Raw genomic sequence first — 21,460 nt, forward strand, 5'->3', positions numbered from 1 at the left:
TCATTAGACTTGTGTTCAAAACGGTCCTGTTTTTTTATCATTTATGATTTGTTTATTTAAGGGGATGTTTAAGTTAATATGTAATTTAGTTTGTAACATTAAACATTTGTAATATTATTGTTATATTTATTTTAGTATTTGTAAACATTGGTTACCATTTTATGATAAACTATAAAGGCAATTAATATTAAAAAATAATAACTATAAATAAAAACCATAAGTGCTGTTATAACCAAAGATACAATCATCTTCTAAAGCCGGGTTCAGACTGAAAGATTTTGGGCTGTCCCTGACGAATCATGACAATCGTGAGGATTTCTGTGGTCGTGGCTTCTAAACGCTGGTCCTACGTCGTACAGTGAGAGAGATTGAATGGCAGCCGTTGTCAAGGTCTTGCGATCAAAGACATCCTAACATCATATTATGGCAGAGTCAGTATATGTCGATCATCTCCACTATCTGCAGAGGTTACGGGCCTCAGAACAATGAGAATAAACAAACTGATAGCTGAATTCCTTTCTACACCCTCTGATCCATCAGTTGTTATTTTAAGTGTCCTGGTTCCGGTTGATCTAAATAATGCAGCCAAATTATCCTTCAGAGGATTTGTATTATTGAAATGTTGTGTATGCAAGGTTGAAGAAATGCGTCTTAAATCCAGATTTAAACTGAAAGAGTGTCAGGCACCTCGTACATTCGGGTATAAAAGGAAGGTGGGGCGCCCATTCATTCACCTTTTGTTCTTCAGAACCAGCAGAGCATCACATTTATGCGAAGCAATTTTCTTTCTGAGCTACCGGACCATACGACGCAGATCAGTGGACTCAACCTCTGACCACTGAACCACTGAAGCAGCCGCTGCTCTTCATGCCATGGCCATCCTGCAGGTCCTTCAGGCCAAGGCATCGAAGAGGAGCTGAGTCCCTTCTGGCGGATGTGCGATCAAGCCCCTCTGGCCGCTCTTCTGCAATACGTCTCAGACACGTCTAAACATCTGTACGTCTGCAAAAGATCTGGAGATCTGCTGCAAAAAACATCTGCTAAACATCTTAGAAAGAGCAAATTTACATCCATTCTAAATCATACACATCTTACAGACATCTTCTGTCTACATTAGGTCTGAGAGCAGACATCTCCGAGACGTAATGCAGATGAGCAAACTATGTATTGTAGATGTCTTGCCAATGTAAATGCAGACGACAAATAGACGTAGGCCAGATGTTTGTGTGCTATCAGGGATGTTAATAATAATGATTATTTATGTTGATATGATGATGAAATAATTATTAATGTAATATTAATGTGTTCCAATGTTTGTGTTTCTCTCTTCTGTGTGCTGCTGTTACTGATACAGTGTGTAAATATGAGAATGATTCTGTCACTCTGAACGCTGATGTTACTGAGCCACAGTCAGATGATATGATCCAGTGGAGGTTTGGAGAAACTCTCATAGCTGAAATCAATAGAAACAACAACAAGATCTCTATACATCATGATGTTCTTGATGGGAGATTCAGAGACAGACTGAAGCTGAATGATAAGACTGGAGATCTCACCATCAGAGATCTCAACACTGAACACACTGGACACTATAAACTGAAGATCATCAACAGTAGAGGAACATCATACTCTCAGTTTAAAGTTTATGTCAGGGGTAAGTAAAGCTCAAGTTAATGTGATGAGAATGATGTTTCTTTTGAATCTGAACATTGATATTTTATTTTGTAATCACCTGCAAGGCATCCTGACAGAATTTGACTTTCGTCTTAAAGAATAATGCAGTCAGAGTTATAATAACACGTATCATTTTTCTTCCAACGGTAGAATGGGAGTGAATGTGTGTCGACAATTTGTTCTGATGGATGTTCTTCTATGTTTTTCTCTTCTATGTGCTGCTGTTATAAATGAAGAGAACGTCAGATCAGTAGTTTTGGGACATCCTGTCACTCTATACACTGATGTAACTGGAATACAGAGAGGTGATGTGATTCAGTGGACATTAGAAACAAACATTAAAACTCCCATCGCTCAGATGACAGTAGGGACTGAACTCTCATATGATGGGAGATGGAGAAGCAGAATGAAGCTGGACCCTCAGACTGGACATCTCACCATCTCAAACATCACAGCTGAACTTTCTGGAGTTTTTAGAGCAAAGATCATCAGCAGGAGAGGAACAGAATACAGAACATACAGGGTTAACATCTCTGGTGAGTGGATTTGGTTAAGTGATTTACTGTATATCTGACATGATGATGAGAGATGATCTATTGACCAGAAGAGTTTTACAGTAAACATTGTCTTAACCTTTTTAATGTTACATTTAAAGTCATTAAGCATTAATGGGAAGGTTAACAAGGAAACGAGATGGCGGGAAATGAGAAAGAGCATGACAAGTCAAGCCATGACTTTCTCACACAAAACCCTAAGGCTATGCCATGACTCCGCTCCAAGAACAAGAATAAACATGACATGATAGCAGAATTATGACACGCATGTCAAAGGTCAATATAGGTCACACTTTCCCATTTTATGCATTGTCTTTGAAACGGTTACTACGCGGTCACTGAATAAGGGATACATAACACAGAGTTATGCATCCTAGAGTTTATTTCATGAGCCACATGTACTTCTTTATGATGTACACTTTAGTAGAGATCGGGTACTTTATCACATACTAGAAGATCAATAGAATTATCGAATGTAATGAATGGTAACACTTTTCCACTTTACCACCTCCGGGTTAAAACAGTAAAGTCCAGGAAACAGTTGTTTTCCTCTTGTCAAATAATGGACGGCGGGGTTGTTCAGTAGTCCCACCCTTAGTTTATGCACGCATCTTTAGGTGTTTCACATATACTGTATGTGACCAGTGTCTGCTCAAGCCCCCTCATCTCGAGTTCCTTCTTCCTCGGCAGGGGACCAGTGTCGATCAAGCGACCCTTTTCTCAAGGGTGAAGCCGACATGTCTTTTCTGTGGGATTGCAGGCGTAAAAAACCCTTGGGGTGTAAAATTTTGGGGGTCCAAAAATCTGTAAGCCATGACCCATCTCCAGTGAATACCGGTTTCAACCCCCTGACCAAAATTGGGAGCTTCCTAGAGTTAGTAAGGGAGCTGTTAGGTTTATATTCAGTAAGATTAGGGATTAGAAGTATGATCATGTAGAACAAATGATTCATAAGTGATAATAAACAGTTTTTATGGCAATTATAGGCATGTTAATAACATCTATTTAATAGTGAGAATTACTAACAAAGTTTTCAGGCAAGCTAAGTAGTCTATGATAGAATCTCTATGAAATGAGGAGCTGTATAGGGTTAAAATCAAACTTTGCTCATGAATGCATATATAAACACATGCATACACATATAGCTAATTACTCACATATGTAAGTATGTTATCTGATGTTTAAACAGATACATGTGAAAAACATGTTCATACTATAATTAAATCCATACTACTACATCATATTTTATTACCCCCAACATTCCACCAGCATCATTGATGCAAATTATGGTTGGATGTGTCAAAACTTTCTTCAGTTAAATAAAAACAAAACTTATAAAAAATTATAAAGATTCAAAAATGATAGATTTACTATTATCATTAATAATCTAATAGCAGTTGATTTTTGTAGTGAAGACGTGTCAAGTCGCCGCCTCCTTTATCCAGCTCCAACATCTCAGCTCTTGTTCAGAACGTTGCTTCCCAACCCATCAGATCTGGACATAAACTGCATCCTGCCCGCTGTTGTAACCTTGGAACAATGTGACAAGACTGGCTGAGAGTAGAGTACTGCCCTGCACATGTTGTGGCGAATCGGCCTTCCATCGCAGAAAGAAATCTCAGAGACAAGGGTTCCAGGTGCCAAGAGTTTAAACTTTATTTGCCCGGACAAACAAAGTGGGATATTCAGAGTTCATCTGAAGGGATCCAACGAATACATATCTGACTCCATCTTTTATACATTGTTTTCAAGTTGTTATCACAGTTTAAACCAATCATGTGTGCATGACATCGTCTTCTTCCAATCAGGTTTCATATGACATCACTTTTTCATTAGCCCATCCCTCTGCGCTCATAGTTCCGACCTACCATATTTAGATTTAATGGTTGCGTGAGCCTCTCAAAAACAGGTGCCTCTTTATCTTGACACTTTCCTGGGGGTTTCGGACGATACATGATTTAACCATGTTTCTATCAAAGATGAGCTCATGGTTTAGCGATAATGAGCTTCCCAGTGTCCTTGGTTGTATGTGATTTAATTAGACTTCCCTACAAAAATGTGTGGGGTGTACGTCTTAGTTCTAAAAGATATATGGTGTGTGTGCAGATGTTCAAGTTCTCAGACTCATAACATTAACTTTGTTAAAATGAGCTCACTGTTAAGAGATACCAGCGTCCTTGACTCTATGGAACAACTCAAACTTCCTTATTAAAAATGATGTGTGGTGTCCGTGCAGCTAAGATAAGATGCTTGTTGTTCATGCAGGTGTTCATGAGCTCATACTCATACACGAGGCCCAATTTGTTTCATAAGAATACATAAAACCAAACTCAACACTATAATAGAAAAACCACCATACACACTTTGATGAAACAAGTACATCAGTTGTTATTGGAAGTGTTCCTGGTTCCGGTTGATCTAACTAATGCAGCCTAAACCTTCAATGGATTTATATTATGGAAGTGTAGTGTATGTAAGAGTAAATATATGCGTCTTTAGTCATGATTTAAACTGAGATAGTGTGTCTGTCCCCCGGATAGTGCAGGGAAGACTGTTCCAAAGTTTAGGCGCTAGATAGGAAAAGGATCTACCACCTGGACTTGATTTTTTAATTCTAGGTATTACCAACTGTCCGTACACCTGAGAGTGAAGTGCAGATGAGGGACTGTAATACAAGACAAGTTCACTCAAGTGCTGAGGACCTAAACCATGTAGGACTTTATAGGTTATAAGTAAGATATTAAAGTTAATGCGATCCTTAAGAGGCAACCAGTGCAAGGTTGACAGAACCAGTGCTAATATGTTCATACTTTTTGTAAGTGTAAGAACTCGAGCTGTCGAGTTGGAGTTTTTGTTAAAAGCCTGCAGGGCAACCACCTAGCAGTGCATTACAGTAATCTAGTCTTGATGTAATGAACGCATGAATTATCTTCGCTGCATCTGACAGTGACTGCATATGACATAGTTTAGATATATTCTTAAAACAGAAAAATGCAATTTTACAGGTGTTGGTGACATGGTTCTCAAATGACAGATTTCTATTGAACAAAATGCCAAGTTTCTTTATTGACGATGAGGGTTTTATGGAACATATTACAATAGTTAAGCAGTATTCTTGATTTTTGCATATGTTTTTTTTTCGTTCCAATTAATAACACTTCTGTTTTGTCCAAGTTCAGTAATATAAAGTTTTTACTTGTCCAGTTTTTTATATCGACCATGCATTCCATTATTCGATATATCTCATGTGTTTCCTGAGGCTTCTTGGAAATATAAAGTTGTATCATCAGCAATACAGTGAAAGCTATCTCCGTGTTTTTCACAGTTGGTGTATGTTTTTTTCCTCCCCTGGTTTATCTCATTATTAGTTAATTAATTTTCACTTGTGTTTTGTTATTAGTTAATTGTTCCCTTGCCTGTTTTCACTAATCTCATTATTAGTTAATTAGTTTTCGCCCGTGTCTTATGATTAGTTCATTGTTAATTAGTCCCGCATCTGATTCTGTTTTCCCTGAGTGTCTTCCCTTTGTGTTGAAGCCCTGTGTGTTCCTTAGTTCTTTGTCTAGTATTGTAAATGTTATTGTGTGTTAATTCCTGTGTGGTTCCCCGGTTATCATTAAAAATTCTATTCTTGGAATGTACGTGGAGTTGTGTGCTAGATTTCCGTATACACGTGACAGTGTTACTGTACTATATCTCCTAGAGGTAGCATGTATAATGCATAGAGCAGAGGCCCTAAGACTGAGCCCTGAGGTACACCGTACTGGACTAGCGATTTGCATGACATCTCATTGTTTATTTGTACAAATTGAAAACGGTCTGAAAAAAAAGATTTAAACTACTTCAAAGCTAAACACATTTCAGATATGTTTTGTTGAATATAAACCAAACACACTTATCAGATAATTAGGATCAAGTCAGTTACAAGGGTTCACTCAAAATAAGGCGAGTCAGTGTTGCTAGAATCTGCTTATAAAAGATATCAGATGTTCACAAACAGCAGCTACTTTTAAATCCAGATTTAGACACAACTGTTAAATTGTGCATTTACACCCTGAGCACTGTGCTGGTTTACATAACCTCCATTTCTATTTCAAATATATTTTTCTTTTGTTCTCATTTTTATATATACACTCACATTTTCTATGGATTTTACAGCTGTTCATTGTTTCTTAAAATCTAAAGTTGTGTTTGTGACCTTAAATCATTTACATTTTAAAGATATGTCTTACTTATCTGTGTCAATCATTTTATGTACAGCACTTTGAATTGCCCTTGTGTATGAAATCTGCTATATTAATAAACTTGCTAATTTACTTTAATATAATTTAATGCATGCATATATACTTGTGAATGACTTATGCATGTTAACTTCATGCACACAAAAAAGGTATAAACTTGATTCATGCATATACAGATAAAATATAAGATATACATATAAATTATGATGCTTCCTTCTTGTATAAGTCAAATTATTTGACAAGGGGATTAGGGTTCCTGAGCAACATTTCATTGTTTAAATGAATGTTTGGCTCCATTAGCAGATAATTAATTAAATATGAGAGATCGGTTATTTTTACATCAGGTTCAAAGATTTACAAGATAAAAGGTATTCTAAAAGGTTTTTTGCACCATTAAAGATTTTAATAGTTGCACTAAAAATGCAATGTTAACACAAGATCAGCTGTATGTGTCATTTAAGTAAATTATCACTCGAATTCATGTTTTCTGTGTGCTTTCACTTCTGTTTCAGTGAACGCTTATGAGGGAGAATCTCTCGCTATACACACTGACAGTAAAATACAGAGAGGCAGTGAGATCAAGTGGATCTCTGAAGATAACATCATTCTGGTCACTGGAAAGATTGGAGACTACATAGAAACCAAATATACAGATAATGTGAGATTCAAAGACAGACTGAAGATGAATCATGAGACTGGAGATCTCACCATCACAAAGATCAGAAAGACAGATGATGGAGTTTATAAACTACAGATCAGCAGCGATGATAAGATCTCATACAAGATGATCAATGTTTTTGTCAACGGTGAGTAACTCGAGATATCTGATATATAATAACTCACTGCATCGTATATCAACATTCTCTATTAATTATTGATTATCTGAAAAGAAAACATGATGTTTTGTGAAAGCCGTTTCACTTTTATTTTAATTAATAACATCAGATTTTTACATTTTATTGTTTGTTTATTTGAATGGAGTCATTGTTAAATGCAGCAGGATTATTAAAGATTGTCTCTTATATAAAGTGACTCTGTGTTCACACAAACATGTGCAGAAAACACTTATAAATGTTTCATTTGTGTGTTTGATTCTTAACAGACGGCCCTTCTCCAGATCAGAAGCAGAACTCAGGTGAGATTCTCTACAGCTGTGAGTTTGAATCTGATTCACCAAATCATGTGGAATTATTTTATCATGTGAAAGCTAATGTGTCTTTTGATTTGAAGCTTGATATATTTATAAAACTTTTGAACATTTATGTTTAGCATTGAGAATCTGTTTAATCTGCACATGTCAGAGTAGGCAAAGAAAGTAAAATCCAACCTAAATAATAATAATTTAATATACTCACCATTTAGTTTGAAGACTCTCTTGTGGGTTGTCCTTAGAATGCTTGCAATCTAAAGCGCTAATACATGATCACTTAGCTAAGCAGTTTTTTAATCAATAAGTTTATTTGAATTGGTTAAGTTCATAGTAAACTATGAAGGCAAATTATGTAAAAAAATTAAGTATATAAACCAGAAGTGTTATTACATAGAAAGTTATTTTTTACAGTGTAGGTATTGTAGACTGAAAACCGGGGTAACCTCTACTAACTCAAAACATTTGAGGCAACCGATTGCCTTTAAGTTTGCAAACTTAAAATAACTAGCTTTCTGCTTACTGATGATATTTGAGTAACTGAAAATTATAAATAAACATTAGTTTAAATCAAATTATATATTTAGTGTTTGGTTCATCTTAATTTAATGCAACTCATAGTTTTGAGTACTGACAACATGAATTAGTCTGCAACATTATTTTAAACAGCTGAAAAAGTATACAAGCCCAAGTCTCTAACCATTAGCCCACGACTTTGGATAAAAGCGTCTGCCACATGATTAAATGTGTTAAAGTGTTTATGTTGACATGATAATGAAATGATTATTAATGTAATATTAATGTGTTATAATGTTTGTGTTTCTCTCTTCTGTGTGCTGCTGTGACTGATACAGTGTGTAAATATGAGAATGATTCTGTCACTCTGAACACTGATGTTACTGAACTAAAGTCAGATGATGTGATCCAGTGGAGGTTTGGAGAAACTCTCCTAGCTGAAATCAATAGAAAGAACTACAAGTTCACTACAGATGATGAGATATTCAGAGACAGACTGAAGCTGAATGATAAGACTGGAGATCTCACCATCAGAGATCTCAACACTGAACACACTGGACACTATAAACTGAAGATCATCAACAGTAGAGGAACATCATACTCTCAGTTTAAAGTTTATGTCAGGGGTAAGTAAAGCTCAAGTTAATGTGATGAGAATGATGGCTTTTATACATCAAGTGCTGTATTGACATTACATGTGTTGGGATTTTATCTTCTCCACACATCTGCTGAAATTTCTTCATGTTAAGCTGCAGAACTCTTCATGTTTTCTGTAGATTTTATCTGTAAATAATAAGAATCTTATAATGTATAATTTCATGAGTTTTAACTTGGATTTTGTTGAATTGTGGCGCTGGATGACAGATAATGGATAACATTAGTGACGTCATCATGTACAGTTGTGTTCTAAATTATTCAACTCCCAATGCTGTAAATGGTTTTAGGGAATTTAGTGTACATTTGTAATTGTATTCAGAATGAAATCCTACAAGGACTTCTTAAAGAACCATCAATTAGTTTTGTAATACAGAAGTAAATGTTTCTTTTGTGAATTCTTCATTGACATAATTATTCAACCCCTTAAAGACTACCACTCTGAAGAACAGAGGTTCAATGAAGTGTTTTCAATCAGGTATTGAAAACACCTGTGGATATCAGGGAGCAGCAATAAAGCCTAATAAGCACCATTAAGGCAGCTTTAAAATGACAGTGATACTCAGCTACTTCTAGACATTTACTTGTGTGGTAACAAACCTGGTGAGGTCAAGAGAATGGTCCAGGAAGACAAGAGAACAGGTGATTACTCTTCACAGGAAGGGCAATGGCTATAAGAAGATTGCAAAGATGTTAAACATACCAAGAGACACCATAGGAAGCATCATTCGCAAATTCAAGGCAAAGGGCACTGTTGAAACGCTACCTGGTCGTGGCTTCGACTGCTGTGTGCTACCTGAAGCGTAGAGTGGAGAAAAGTCCCCGTGTGACTGCTGAGGAACTGAGAAAAGATTTGTCAGATGTGGGTACTGAATTTTCTGCTCAGACAATACGGCGCACCCTGCGTAATGAAGGCCTCCATGCCAGAACTCCCAGGCGCACCCCCTTGCTGTCCCCAAAGAATAAGAAGAGTCGACTGCAGTATGCCAAAAGTCATGTGGACAAACCACAGAAGTTTTGGGATAGTGTTCTTGTGGACTGATGAAACAAAATTAGAACTGTTTGGACCCATGGATCAACGCTATGTTTGGAGGAGGAAGAACAAGGCCTATGAAGAAAAGAACACCTTGCCTACTGTGAAGCATGGCGGGGGGTCAATCATGCTTTGGGGCTGTTTTGCTTCTGCAGGTACTGGGAAGCTTCAGCGTGTGCAAGGTACCATGAATTCTCTTCAGTACCAGGAGATATTGGATGACAATGTGATGCAGTCCGTCACAAACCTGAGGCTTGGAAGACGTTGGACCTTTCAACAGGACAATGATCCCAAGCATACCTCCAAATCCACTAGAGCATGGTTGCAGATGAAAGGCTGGAACATTTTGAAGTGGCCATCGCAGTCACCAGACTTGAATCCGATTGAGAACCTCTGGTGGGACTTAAAGAAAGCAGTTGCAGTGCGCAAGCCTAAGAATGTGACTGAACTGGAGGCTTTTGCCCATGATGAATGGGCTAAGATACCCGTAGATCGCTGCAAGACACTTGTGTCAAGCTATGCTTCACGTTTAAAAGCTGTTATAACTGTAAAAGGATGTTGTACTAAGTACTAAGATTGAATGTCACCTGGGGGTTGAATAAAACTGATAATGATGTGAGCTCAGAAAAGACAATTGTGGTTATTTCATTATAAATGTTATGTTATATTTGTCTGACCTACACGTGCCTCTTTGATTTAATTGTAAGCAGGATGACTGAATGATCATAATCAATGTCAAACCGACCAAAACAATCAATTTCAGTGGGGGTTGAATAATTTTGAACACAACTGTAGTTTTTGAGTCACAACTTCAGACCCGTTTTCATTTCACTCTGAACATTCAGTATTTTAAAACAGCTTATTGCTGAATTAAGACGTTCTCATTTACATATTTTCTCTGTCAGTTCTGTTTCATATACAAGACACATCTTATCAAATGAACACAAACACATTAAAAAGTAAAGTTTTAGTCTCTATTCTTTCACACAGCACATGCACAGCCTCTGTCTTTATAACCATGTTCTTATCTACAGATGAACTGTGTTTGTGTTTCTATATCCATCAGTCAATAACACATTTATTTGATCTGATGGATGTTCTTCTGTGTTTTTCTCTTCTATGTGCTGCTGTTATAAATGAAGAGAACATCAGATCAGTAGAGTTTGGACATTCTGTCATTCTATACACTGATGTTACTGGAATACAGAGAGATGATGTGATTCAGTGGACATTTGGAGATGAAAAAACTCCCATAGCTGAAATCACTGGACTGAATAATAAACTCTCATATGATGAGAGATTCACAGACAAACTGGAGCTGAACACAAAGACTGGACATCTCACCATCTCAAGCATCACAACTCAACTCTCTGGAGTTTATAGAGCAAAGATCATCAGCAGTAGAGGAACAGAATACAGAACATACAGGGTTGTCGTCTCTGGTGAGTGGATTTGTGTGATTTATATCTGACATGATGATGAGAGATGATGCAATGACCAGAAGAGTTTTACACTAAACACTCTTAACATTTAACTTTCATTTCAAGTCAGAATTGATTTAAAACTTTAAACATAAAGAGGTGGTTTCACAGACAGGGATTAGTTTAAGACAGGACTAGACCTTAGATAAACTCAGATATTGAAGTCATTTTTTAAAAACAAACGTTACAAAACATTTCTTTGTAATGTATTTAAATATTTAATAGATTTGAAGATATGCCAGTTCAAGTTGTTTTTGATCAAGAAACCTCAAACAGTTCATTTATTCTGAGATTTAGGCTTAAGCCCTGTCTGGGAAACCACACCAAAGGGTTAACTTAAGTTAAAATAATGTTTAATCATACTTTGATTTATTTCTGTTCAGATTTAAAATTCTTTGGCTTAAACTTGTTAACATTGTGTAGATTTAGATGTTTCAACCGCACTAAATATTTCATGATGGAATCTCTGTATAGTAAGGGTAATCCACTTCTGAAAACTGTTGTTGTTATTTGTGTCATGATTCCACCTCTTCTGGTTGGGTAATTCTTGGTCTTGAGGTGGAATCATACAGGATCCTTTGTTTCTCTAGTCTGCGTCATCGTTCCTACCCTCCTGTTTCCCAGTTTGGTTTTAATTAGTTTATCCCTTGCACCTGTTCCCTCTTGATTTGCTCCCCTTTATAACATCCTCGTGTTCATTGTCTTGTGCTGGTTCATTATACCTTTCGTGGTTCTTTGTACGTTTTACCTGGTCTCTTTCTTGTTTTCCCGTGCCTCAGCGTTATGCTAGTTCCTTGTTCCTGTCTCTCGAGTTTTCTAGTAAGTTTTAGTTTAGTGTTTGTTCCAAGTGTTTGTTTTTGGTAGTTTAGTTAGTCTCTGTTCTTGTTTTGTTTAATTATATTATATTGTCCTGTTTTTGTTTTGTTCCTGTTTTTTGGTAATATAATAAATACACCTTGTTTACCCCGTACCATCCGTGCCTTCGTGTCTGCAGTCGGGTATTCGTGACGCCGGAGACCCGAGTTCGATACCCGCTCCTGACAATTTGAAATCGAAACAAACACACTACCACACAAAATGAACACGCCCCTTCCTGCATTGCTCCGCCCTCAAACATGAAGTGCAGCGCAGGCATAAAATGCTTAGACCACGCAGATAAGAATGCAAACTAATTAAACGAGTGAAAATGCCTCAAGTTTATTGTTACAGATTTCCATAATATAAGAAAAGCGTCAACTCAAAATGTTGATTCAAAATAGTACATTTATTACATAATTAAAATATTAGTGACAAAAATATGTGTGGAAGGAAAAGTTGTCAGGATAAACTAAAGAGCAACAGATGAAAGCGCCCGAGCCACCACAGTCCTGCCACCTCTGGCCAGTGAAGCTCCTTATGTGTCAGACCTCACAGTTCACCAGGTGCAGACCATTTAAAGATAATGAAAAGCAGACTTGTCCGCCCCCTACAGGAAAGACAAATACAAAACATTAATAATTCTTACAAACAGCAAAATCAATGTTACTCATATATTGAGCCAAATAAAAGCATCCTCCTAGGGGTGATTTTTACACGATCTTCATCTCTAATATCTCTGCTTTAAAGCCTTCGACACCGTTTGAAAATGAACATGGGTCCTCTCTCCTGCAAACATGAGTGGACTCATATGGAGACAAAATGATCTCAATAATAATACTTGTGTCACAAGTGCCAATAAAATTGAGCGTATAATCCACCGATCAAAACACTACGACATAAAGTGACTCAAGAAGCTCAATGCTGCACAGTACTTTGCAGTGTGTTTGCATCAGTCACTTAAAAACAGAGCGGGACTCTTTCAGTAATAGTCTGGTTAAAGATGGTTAAAGTAAAGAACACTAGTAGCTTTACACTCCAGGTGTAAACTGGTGTGGGTCAGAGACAGTATCTGATGTGCTGTGTGACCAATATCAATTCATTATTACTGTTAGTGGTGCTGCTGAGAGCTATAAATAATACAGAAGATTGAATAAGTAGAGACTACATGATCATTTTTGAGTGAACCGTCTCATAAAGAAAACAAAATGAGATTCTTTAAACACAAGATCACATCTGCATGTGTTACTGACAGTTTATTATCACATTGATTTGTGTTTTCACGTCTGTTTCAGTGATCGCTTATGAGGGAGAATCTCTCACTATACACACTGACAGTAAAATACAGAGAGGCAGTGAGATCAAGTGGATCTCTGAAGATAACATCAGTCTGGTCACTGGAAAGATTGGAGTCATAAGAGGGACCAAATATACAGATAATGTGAGATTCAAAGACAGACTGAACATGAATCATGAGACTGGAGATCTCACCATCACAAAGATCAGAAAGACAGATGATGGAGTTTATAAACTACAGATCAGGAGTGATGATAAGATCTCATACAAGATGATCAATGTTTTTGTCAACGGTGAGTAACTCAAGATATCTGAAATATAATAATTCACTTCATCTTAAATCAACATTCTCTATTAATTATTGATAATCTGAAAAGAAAATATGATCTTTTCAAATTTCTCTGTTATTTTGTAAAAGCAGTTTCACTTTTATTTGAATAACATCAGATTTTTACATTTTTTATTGTTTGTTTATTTTAGTCATTGGTAAACGCAGCATGATTATTAAAGATTCTCTCTTATATAAAGTGACTCTGTGTTCACACAAACATGTGCAGAAAACACTTATAAATGTTTCATTTGTGTGTTTGATTCTTAACAGACGGCCCTTCTCCAGATCAGAAGCAGAACTCAGGTGAGATTCTCTACAGCTGTGAGTTGAGTCTGATTCACTAAATCAAGTGAAATCATTTTATCATGTGAAAGCTAATGTGTCTTTTAATTTCTAATATGATTTATTTTTAAATGTGTGAAACAAATTTTCTGTATTTCAAAGTGAGCACATATGACAAAATTTAGATATATTCTTAAAATAAAAAATAGATTTTACAGGTGATATAAAAAATAGATTTTACAGGTGTTGGTCACATGGCCTTGTAAACTATCAGTACTGTTTAGCATGTTGACACAATGTTATATGATCTCCTACATGTTAGTCGCTTTGGATAAAAGCATCTGCCAAATAAATAAATACAAATGTGTTAATGTGTGTTATCAGCAGTATAACACACTGTAGTGATATTTGTAAGTATTACCATGAATAATGAACACATGAATAAACAATCATATTGATATTAACTTACAGATACATCTGGCATATGTTTAATAATGATTATTTATGTTGACATGATCATGAAATGTGAATGTGTTATAATGTTTGTGTTTCTCTCTTCTGTGTGCTGCTGTGACTGATACAGTGTGCAAATATGAGAATGATTCTGTCACTCTGAACACTGATGTTACTGAACTAAAGTCAGATGATGTGATCCAGTGGAGGTTTGGAGAAACTCTCATAGCTGAAATCAATAGAAAGAACAACAAGTTCACTACAGATGATGAGATATTCAGAGACAGACTGAAGCTGAATGATAAGACTGGAGATCTCACCATCAGAGATCTCAACACTGAACACACTGGACACTATAAACTGAAGATCATCAACAGTAGAGGAACATCATACTCTCAGTTTAAAGTTTATGTCAGGGGTAAGTAAAGCTCAAGTTATTGTGATGAGAATGATGGCTTTTATATATCAAGTGCTGTATTGACATTACATGTGTTGTGATTTTATCTTCTCCACACATCTTCTGAAATTGCTTCATGTTAAGCTGCAGAACTCTTCATGTTTTCTGTAGATGTTGTCTGTAAATCATAAGAATCTTATAATGTTTTATTTCTTGAGTATCTGAGGATGTTCAGAGTTTCCTCTGGTGTTTTGTGGAATTGTAGCACTGGATGACAGATAATGGATAACATTAGTGACGTCATCATGTAGTTTTTGAGTCACAACTTCAGATCCGTTTCCGTTTTTCTCTGAACATTCAGTACAGCTTTTTGCTGAATAACGACGTTCTCATTTACATATTTTCTCTGTCAGTTCTGTTTCATAAACAAGAATCAAACCACAATCACATCTCACACTTTAAAAAGCAACATGTTTGACTTTATTCTTCCAGACAGCACATGCACTGACTCTGTCTTTATAACCATGTTCTTAATAATGTTTATCAACAAGGTTTGGAATGAGCATGTTCAAATAATTACGCAGCTCCCTAGAATTAGCAATCATGCCAACCATTCTTCCAGATCAGAGCAAGCTGACAGAGCAAACAGTCCATTGTCATGGTTCTGCCTCTAGCTCAAGACAGGGTGGGACAGAACCTTGACAGATCCTCGTCTTTAGTGTGAAGAGAGAGGCAGTTATTGTTAAATCGGCTTGCCACTCTGTCTCTCTGGTCTGGTCTCTGGTCCTGCCATCTCATTTCTTCGTTAGTGCTTGTTATTATTTCATGCCCCAAACCTCTTCCCTCATAATTTGTTCCCTTACTTAATACCCCTGTGTCTTCTGTCTTTTGCTGGATCATTTTGGATTGTATAGTGTTGGGTAATGTGTCTTTTCGACTCGCCTTGTCTTGAGTGTACAGTTAGTCTAGTTAGTCACTGTAGTCATGTCTAGTGTTGTATTTAGTCTAGTCTAGTTACAGTAGTTAGTCTATGTTCTTCTTGATGTTTCTTTTTTACCCTAGAGGCTGTGCTGGTCTTGGGATTTGTTTCATGTTTCTGTTATTAAAGTCCTTAAAATCTGTTGGCAATTGGGTTTTTTGTTCCTGTGTCCTCGTGTCTGCTCCCTGTATCATGACATCCATAACACATTTATTTGATCTGATAGATGTTCATCTGTGTTTTTCTCTTCTATGTGCTGCTGTTATAAATGAAGAGAACGTCAGATCAGTAGAGTTTGGAAATTCTGTCATTCTATACTCTGATGTTACTGGAATACAGAAAGATGATAAAATTCAGTGGACATTTGGAGATGAAAAACCTCCCATAGCTGAAATCACTGTAGGGACTGAACCCTCATATGATAAGAGATTCAAAGAGAGACTGAAGCTGAACCCTGAGACTGGAGATCTCACCATCTCAAACATCACATCTGAACTCTCTGGAGTTTATAGAGCAAAGATCATCAGCAGCAGTAGAGGAACAGAATACAGAACATACAGGGTTGTCGTCTCTGGTGAGTGGATTTGTTTTAGTGATTTATATCTGACATGATGATGAGAGATGAGAGATGATGTAATGACCAGAAGAGTTTTACACTAAACACTCTTAACATTTAACTTTCATTTCAAGTCAGAATTGATTTAAAACTTTAAACATAAAGAGGTGGTTTCCCAGACAGTGATTAGTTAAAGACAGGAATAGGTTTTAAAAAACTTTATTTATCTTAAGACAAAACAAACACACTGATAAATTTCAAGATTAGCCAGTTTAAGTTGTTTTTGATCAAGACACCTCTAACAGTTCATTTAGTCTGAGATTTAGGCTTAAGCCCTGTCTGGGAAACCACATCAGAGGTTTAACTTAAGTTAAAATAAATGTTTAATCATACTGTGATTTATTTCTGTTCAGATTTAACATTCTTTGGCTTTAACATGTTAACATTGTGCAGATTAAGATATTTTCAACCGCACTTAATATTTCCTGATGGAATCTCTCTAAAGGCAGTGTAATCCACTTCTGAAAACTGTTGTTGTTATTTGAAATTGACTTCAAAACAAACACACTACCACACAAAATGAACACGCCCCTTCCTGCATTACTCCACCCTCACAAGTGATGTGCAAAGCAAGCATGAAATGTTTAGACCAAAGATGGATTATGGATTGGTGAATCTGCATTTGCAAGTCATCACAAGTGCCAATAACATTGAGTGTATAATCCACCAATCAAAACTCTACTATCTAAAGTGACTCAAGAAGATCAACGCAGCTCAGTACTGTGCAGTGTGTTTGCATCAGTCAGTTATAAACAGAGCTGGACTCTTTCAGTAATAGTCTGGTTAAAGATGGTTAAAGTAAAGAACACTAGCAGCTTTACACTCCAGGTGTAAACTGATGTTGGTCAGAGACTGGGTCTGATGTGCTGTGTGACCAATATCAATTCATTATTACTGTTAGTGGTGCTGCTGAGAGCTATAAATAATACAGAAGAGTGAATAAGTAGAGACTACATGATCAGTTTTGAGTGAACCGTCTCTTAAAGGAAACAAAATGAGATTCTTTAAAACACAAGATCTCACATCACATCGGCATGTGTTACTGACAGTATATTATCACATTGATTTGTGTTTTCACGTCTGTTTCAGTGATCGCTTATGAGGGAGAATCTCTCACTATACACACTGACAGTAAAATACAGAGAGGCAGTGAGATCAAGTGGATCTCTGAAGATAACATCAGTCTGGTCACTGGAAAGATTGGAGTCATAAGAGACACCAAGTTAACAGATAATGAGAGATTCAAAGACAGACTGAACATGAATCATGAGACTGGAGATCTCACCATCACAAAGATCAGAAAGACAGATGATGGAGTTTATAAACTACAGATCAGCAGTGATGATAAGATCTCATACAAGATGATTAATGTTTTTGTCAACGGTGAGTAACTATAGATATCTGAAATATAATAATTCACTTCATTTTATATCAACATTCTCTATCAATTATTGATGGTCTGTAAAGAAAACATGATGTTTTGTGACAGCTGTTTCACTTTTATTTTAATTTAAAAACATCATATTTTTACATTTTTATTGTTTGTTTATTTGAACAGAGTCATTGGTAAATGCAGCAGGATTATTAAAGATTCTCTCTCATATAAAGTGACTCTGTGTTCACACAAACATGTGCAGAAAACACTTATAAATGTTTCATTTGTGTGTTTGATTCTTAACAGACGGCCCTTCTCCAGATCAGAAGCAGAACTCAGGTGAGATTCTCTACAGCTGTGAGTTGAGTCTGATTCACTAAATCATGTGGAATCATTTTATCATGTGAGAGCTAATGTGTCATTTCATTTGTAACATGATTTATTTTTGAATGTGTGAATCAACTTTTCTGTATTTGAAAGTGAGCACATATGATATAATTTAGATATATTCTTAAAATGAAAAAATAGATTTTGCAGGTGTTGGTAACATGGTTTTCAAATGATGGATAATTATTGATTAAAATGCCCAAATCCAAGCTGACGATGAGGTTTTTTTTGAGCCTCTGTCACTAGTCAAGTAGTATTCTTTGTTGTTACGTGTCATGGTTCCACTTCTCCTTGTCAGGTATTTCTTGGTCTAGAGGTGGAATGATACAGGATCCTCTGTTTCATGTGGGAGAGAGACGATTTCTTCTCTCTCTGGTCTGCGTCATCGTTCCTACCCTCCTGTTTCCTAGTTTGTGTTAATAAGCTTCCCTTGAGTGTTTATCCCCTGCACCTGTTCCCTCTTAGTTTGTTCCCTTTAAAACATCCTCGTGTTCATTGTCCTGTGCACGTTCATTGTAAGTTGTACCTACCTGTCAATGTACAGTTGTGTTCAAAATTATTCAACCCCCAATGCTGTAAATGGTTTTAGGGAATTTAGTGTACATTTGTAATTGTATTCAGAATGAAATCCTACAAGGACTTCTTAAAGAACCATATGCAACTAAAATGACATCAATTAGTTTTGTAATACAGTAGTAAATGTTTCTTTTGTGAATTCTTCATTGACATAATTATTCAACCCCTTAAAGACTACCACAAGAACAGAGGTTCAATGAAGTGTTTTCAATCAGGTATTGAAAACACCTGTGGATATCAGGGAGCAGCAATACAGCCTAATAAGCACCAATTAGGCAGCTTTAAAATGACTGTGATACTCAGCTCCTTCTAGACATTTACTGGTGTGGTTACAAACATGGTGAGGTCAAGAGAATGGTCCAGGAAGACAAGAGAACAGGTGATTACTCTTCACAGGAAGGGCAATGGCTATAAGAAGATTGCAAAGATGTTAAACATACCAAGAGACACCATAGGAAGCATCATTCGCAAATTCAAGGCAAAGGGCACTGTTGAAACGCTACCTGGTCGTGGCAGAAAGAAGATGCTGACTTCGACTGCTCTGCGCTACCTGAAGCGTAGAGTGGAGAAAAGTCCCCGTGTGACTGCTGAGGAACTGAGAAAAGATTTGTCAGATGTGGGTACTGAAGTTTCTGCTCAGACAATACGGCGCACCCTGCGTAATGAAGGCCTCCATGCCAGAACTCCCAGGCGCACCCCCTTGCTGTCCCCAAAGAATAAGAAGAGTCGACTGCAGTATGCCAAAAGTCATGTGGACAAACCACAGAAGTTTTGGGATAGTGTTCTGTGGACTGATGAAACAAAATTAGAACTGTTTGGGCCCATGGATCAACGCTATGTTTGGAGGAGGAAGAACAAGGCCTATGAAGAAAAGAACACCTTGCCTACTGTGAAGCATGGCGGGGGGTCAATCATGCTTTGGGGCTGTTTTGCTTCTGCAGGTACTGGGAAGCTTCAGCGTGTGCAAGGTACCATGAATTCTCTTCAGTACCAGGATATTGGATGACAATGTGATGCAGTCCGTCACAAACCTGAGGCTTGGAAGACGCTGGACCTTTCAACAGGACAATGATCTCAAGCATACCTCCAAGTCCACTAGAGCATGGTTGCAGATTAAAGACTGGAACATTTTGAAGTGGCCATCGCAGTCACCAGACTTAAATCCGATTGAGAACCTCTGGTGGGACTTAAAGAAAGCAGTTGCAGTGCGCAAGCCTAAGAATGTGACTGAACTGGAGGTTATTGCCCATGATGAATGGTCGAAGATACTGTAGATCGCTGCAAGACACTTGTGTCAAGCTATGCTTCACGTTTAAAAGCTGTTATAACTGTAAAAGGATGTTGTACTAAGTACTAAGATTGAATGGCACTTGGGGGTTGAATAAAACTGATAATGATGTGAGCTCAGAAAAGACATTTGTTGTTATTTCATTATAAATGTTATGTTATATTTGTCTGACCTACAAGTGCCTCTTTGATTTAATTGTAAGCAGGATGACTGAATGATCATAATCAATGTCAAACCGACCAAAACAATCAATTTCAGTGGGGGTTGAATAATTTTGAACACAACTGTATATCATACCTTGCTCTGTGTGTGCTGTAGCTGTTCGTGTCTCCTGTTGCTACGTGTTGAGTACCTTGTCTCCCAAGTTCCTGTTTCATCGTGTCTTGTAAGTGTAGTTTAGTGTTTGTTTCAAGTGTTTTGTTTTCTTAGTTGAGTTAGTCCGTGTTCTCGTCTTGTTATAGTTTACTCAGTCTTGTTTTCCCCATTGTGGGTTTTGTTTTGCCTTTTTGTTATAGTGTTTATTTGTTAATAAATACTCTTGTTTACCCCGTACCACCATCTTGTCCTTACTCTGCCTTGCAATTGGGTTCTTGCCTTGAGATTCATAACAGAAAAGGATCCTATATGATTCCACCTCAAGACCAAGAAATACCTGACAAGGAGAGGTGGAACCATGACAGTTATGTATGTTGGTTTTCGGTCCAATAAGTAACACTTCTGTTTTTCCAAGTTCAACAAGAAAAAGTTGCTACTAATCCAGTTTTTTATATCGACTATGCATTCCGTTATTCTACTGAACTGTAGTCTCTCATGAGGCCTTCAGGAAATATAGAATGGATTATAATCAGCATAGATTGTGAAAATAGGGCCCACAGAGTTAGTTTCACTCCTAAGTGCATGGTTTAAAGCACAAGGAGCAGGACCCTCAGGGTGTGTCCGAATCCTCTTTTGCTAGTTTAACAGCTTGAAAACGGTCAGCGCACCCGGGCGCATGGTCTAAACGGGTTGTCCCAATTCTCTTAATGAGTAATGGGTGTTTTAATCAGAGAGTCATCATGTACAATAGGGCCCTTTGTCTCTTAATTATTCCTCTTAGAGATAAATGTTTTGTGCTGAGAGCAAAGGCCCTAAAACTGTGCCCTGTGGCACACCACACTGTACTTGTGATTTGCGTGACACCTCATTGTTTATTACAACAAACTGAAAATGGTCAGATAGGTATGATAGAAACCAATTTAATGCTATTCCACTAACGGCAACATCATTTCCAAGTCTATGTAAAAGTGTGCTGTGGTAAATGTTGTAGAATGCAGCACTAAAGTCGA

The 21,460-nt window shown here is 37.1% G+C and overlaps 1 protein-coding gene across 1 annotated transcript in view; it reads left to right on the forward strand.

The window, feature by feature from the left end:
- Nucleotides 1-21,460, forward strand: part of LOC130429971 (uncharacterized) — a 52,122-nt gene that overhangs the window by 19,288 nt on the left and 11,374 nt on the right. The window contains exons 10-21 of the mRNA XM_056758829.1: nt 1,355-1,654; nt 1,911-2,210; nt 6,982-7,275; nt 7,572-7,604; nt 8,471-8,758; nt 10,962-11,261; nt 13,451-13,744; nt 14,053-14,085; nt 14,648-14,935; nt 16,168-16,467; nt 17,599-17,892; nt 18,191-18,223. Of these exons, the coding sequence (XP_056614807.1) occupies nt 1,355-1,654; nt 1,911-2,210; nt 6,982-7,275; nt 7,572-7,604; nt 8,471-8,758; nt 10,962-11,261; nt 13,451-13,744; nt 14,053-14,085; nt 14,648-14,935; nt 16,168-16,467; nt 17,599-17,892; nt 18,191-18,223 (2,757 nt within the window). The remainder of the gene's footprint in view (nt 1-1,354; nt 1,655-1,910; nt 2,211-6,981; nt 7,276-7,571; nt 7,605-8,470; nt 8,759-10,961; nt 11,262-13,450; nt 13,745-14,052; nt 14,086-14,647; nt 14,936-16,167; nt 16,468-17,598; nt 17,893-18,190; nt 18,224-21,460) is intronic.

The sequence above is a fragment of the Triplophysa dalaica genome, chromosome 10, assembly GCF_015846415.1.
Source record: "Triplophysa dalaica isolate WHDGS20190420 chromosome 10, ASM1584641v1, whole genome shotgun sequence".
NCBI classification, from domain to species: domain Eukaryota; kingdom Metazoa; phylum Chordata; class Actinopteri; order Cypriniformes; family Nemacheilidae; genus Triplophysa; species Triplophysa dalaica.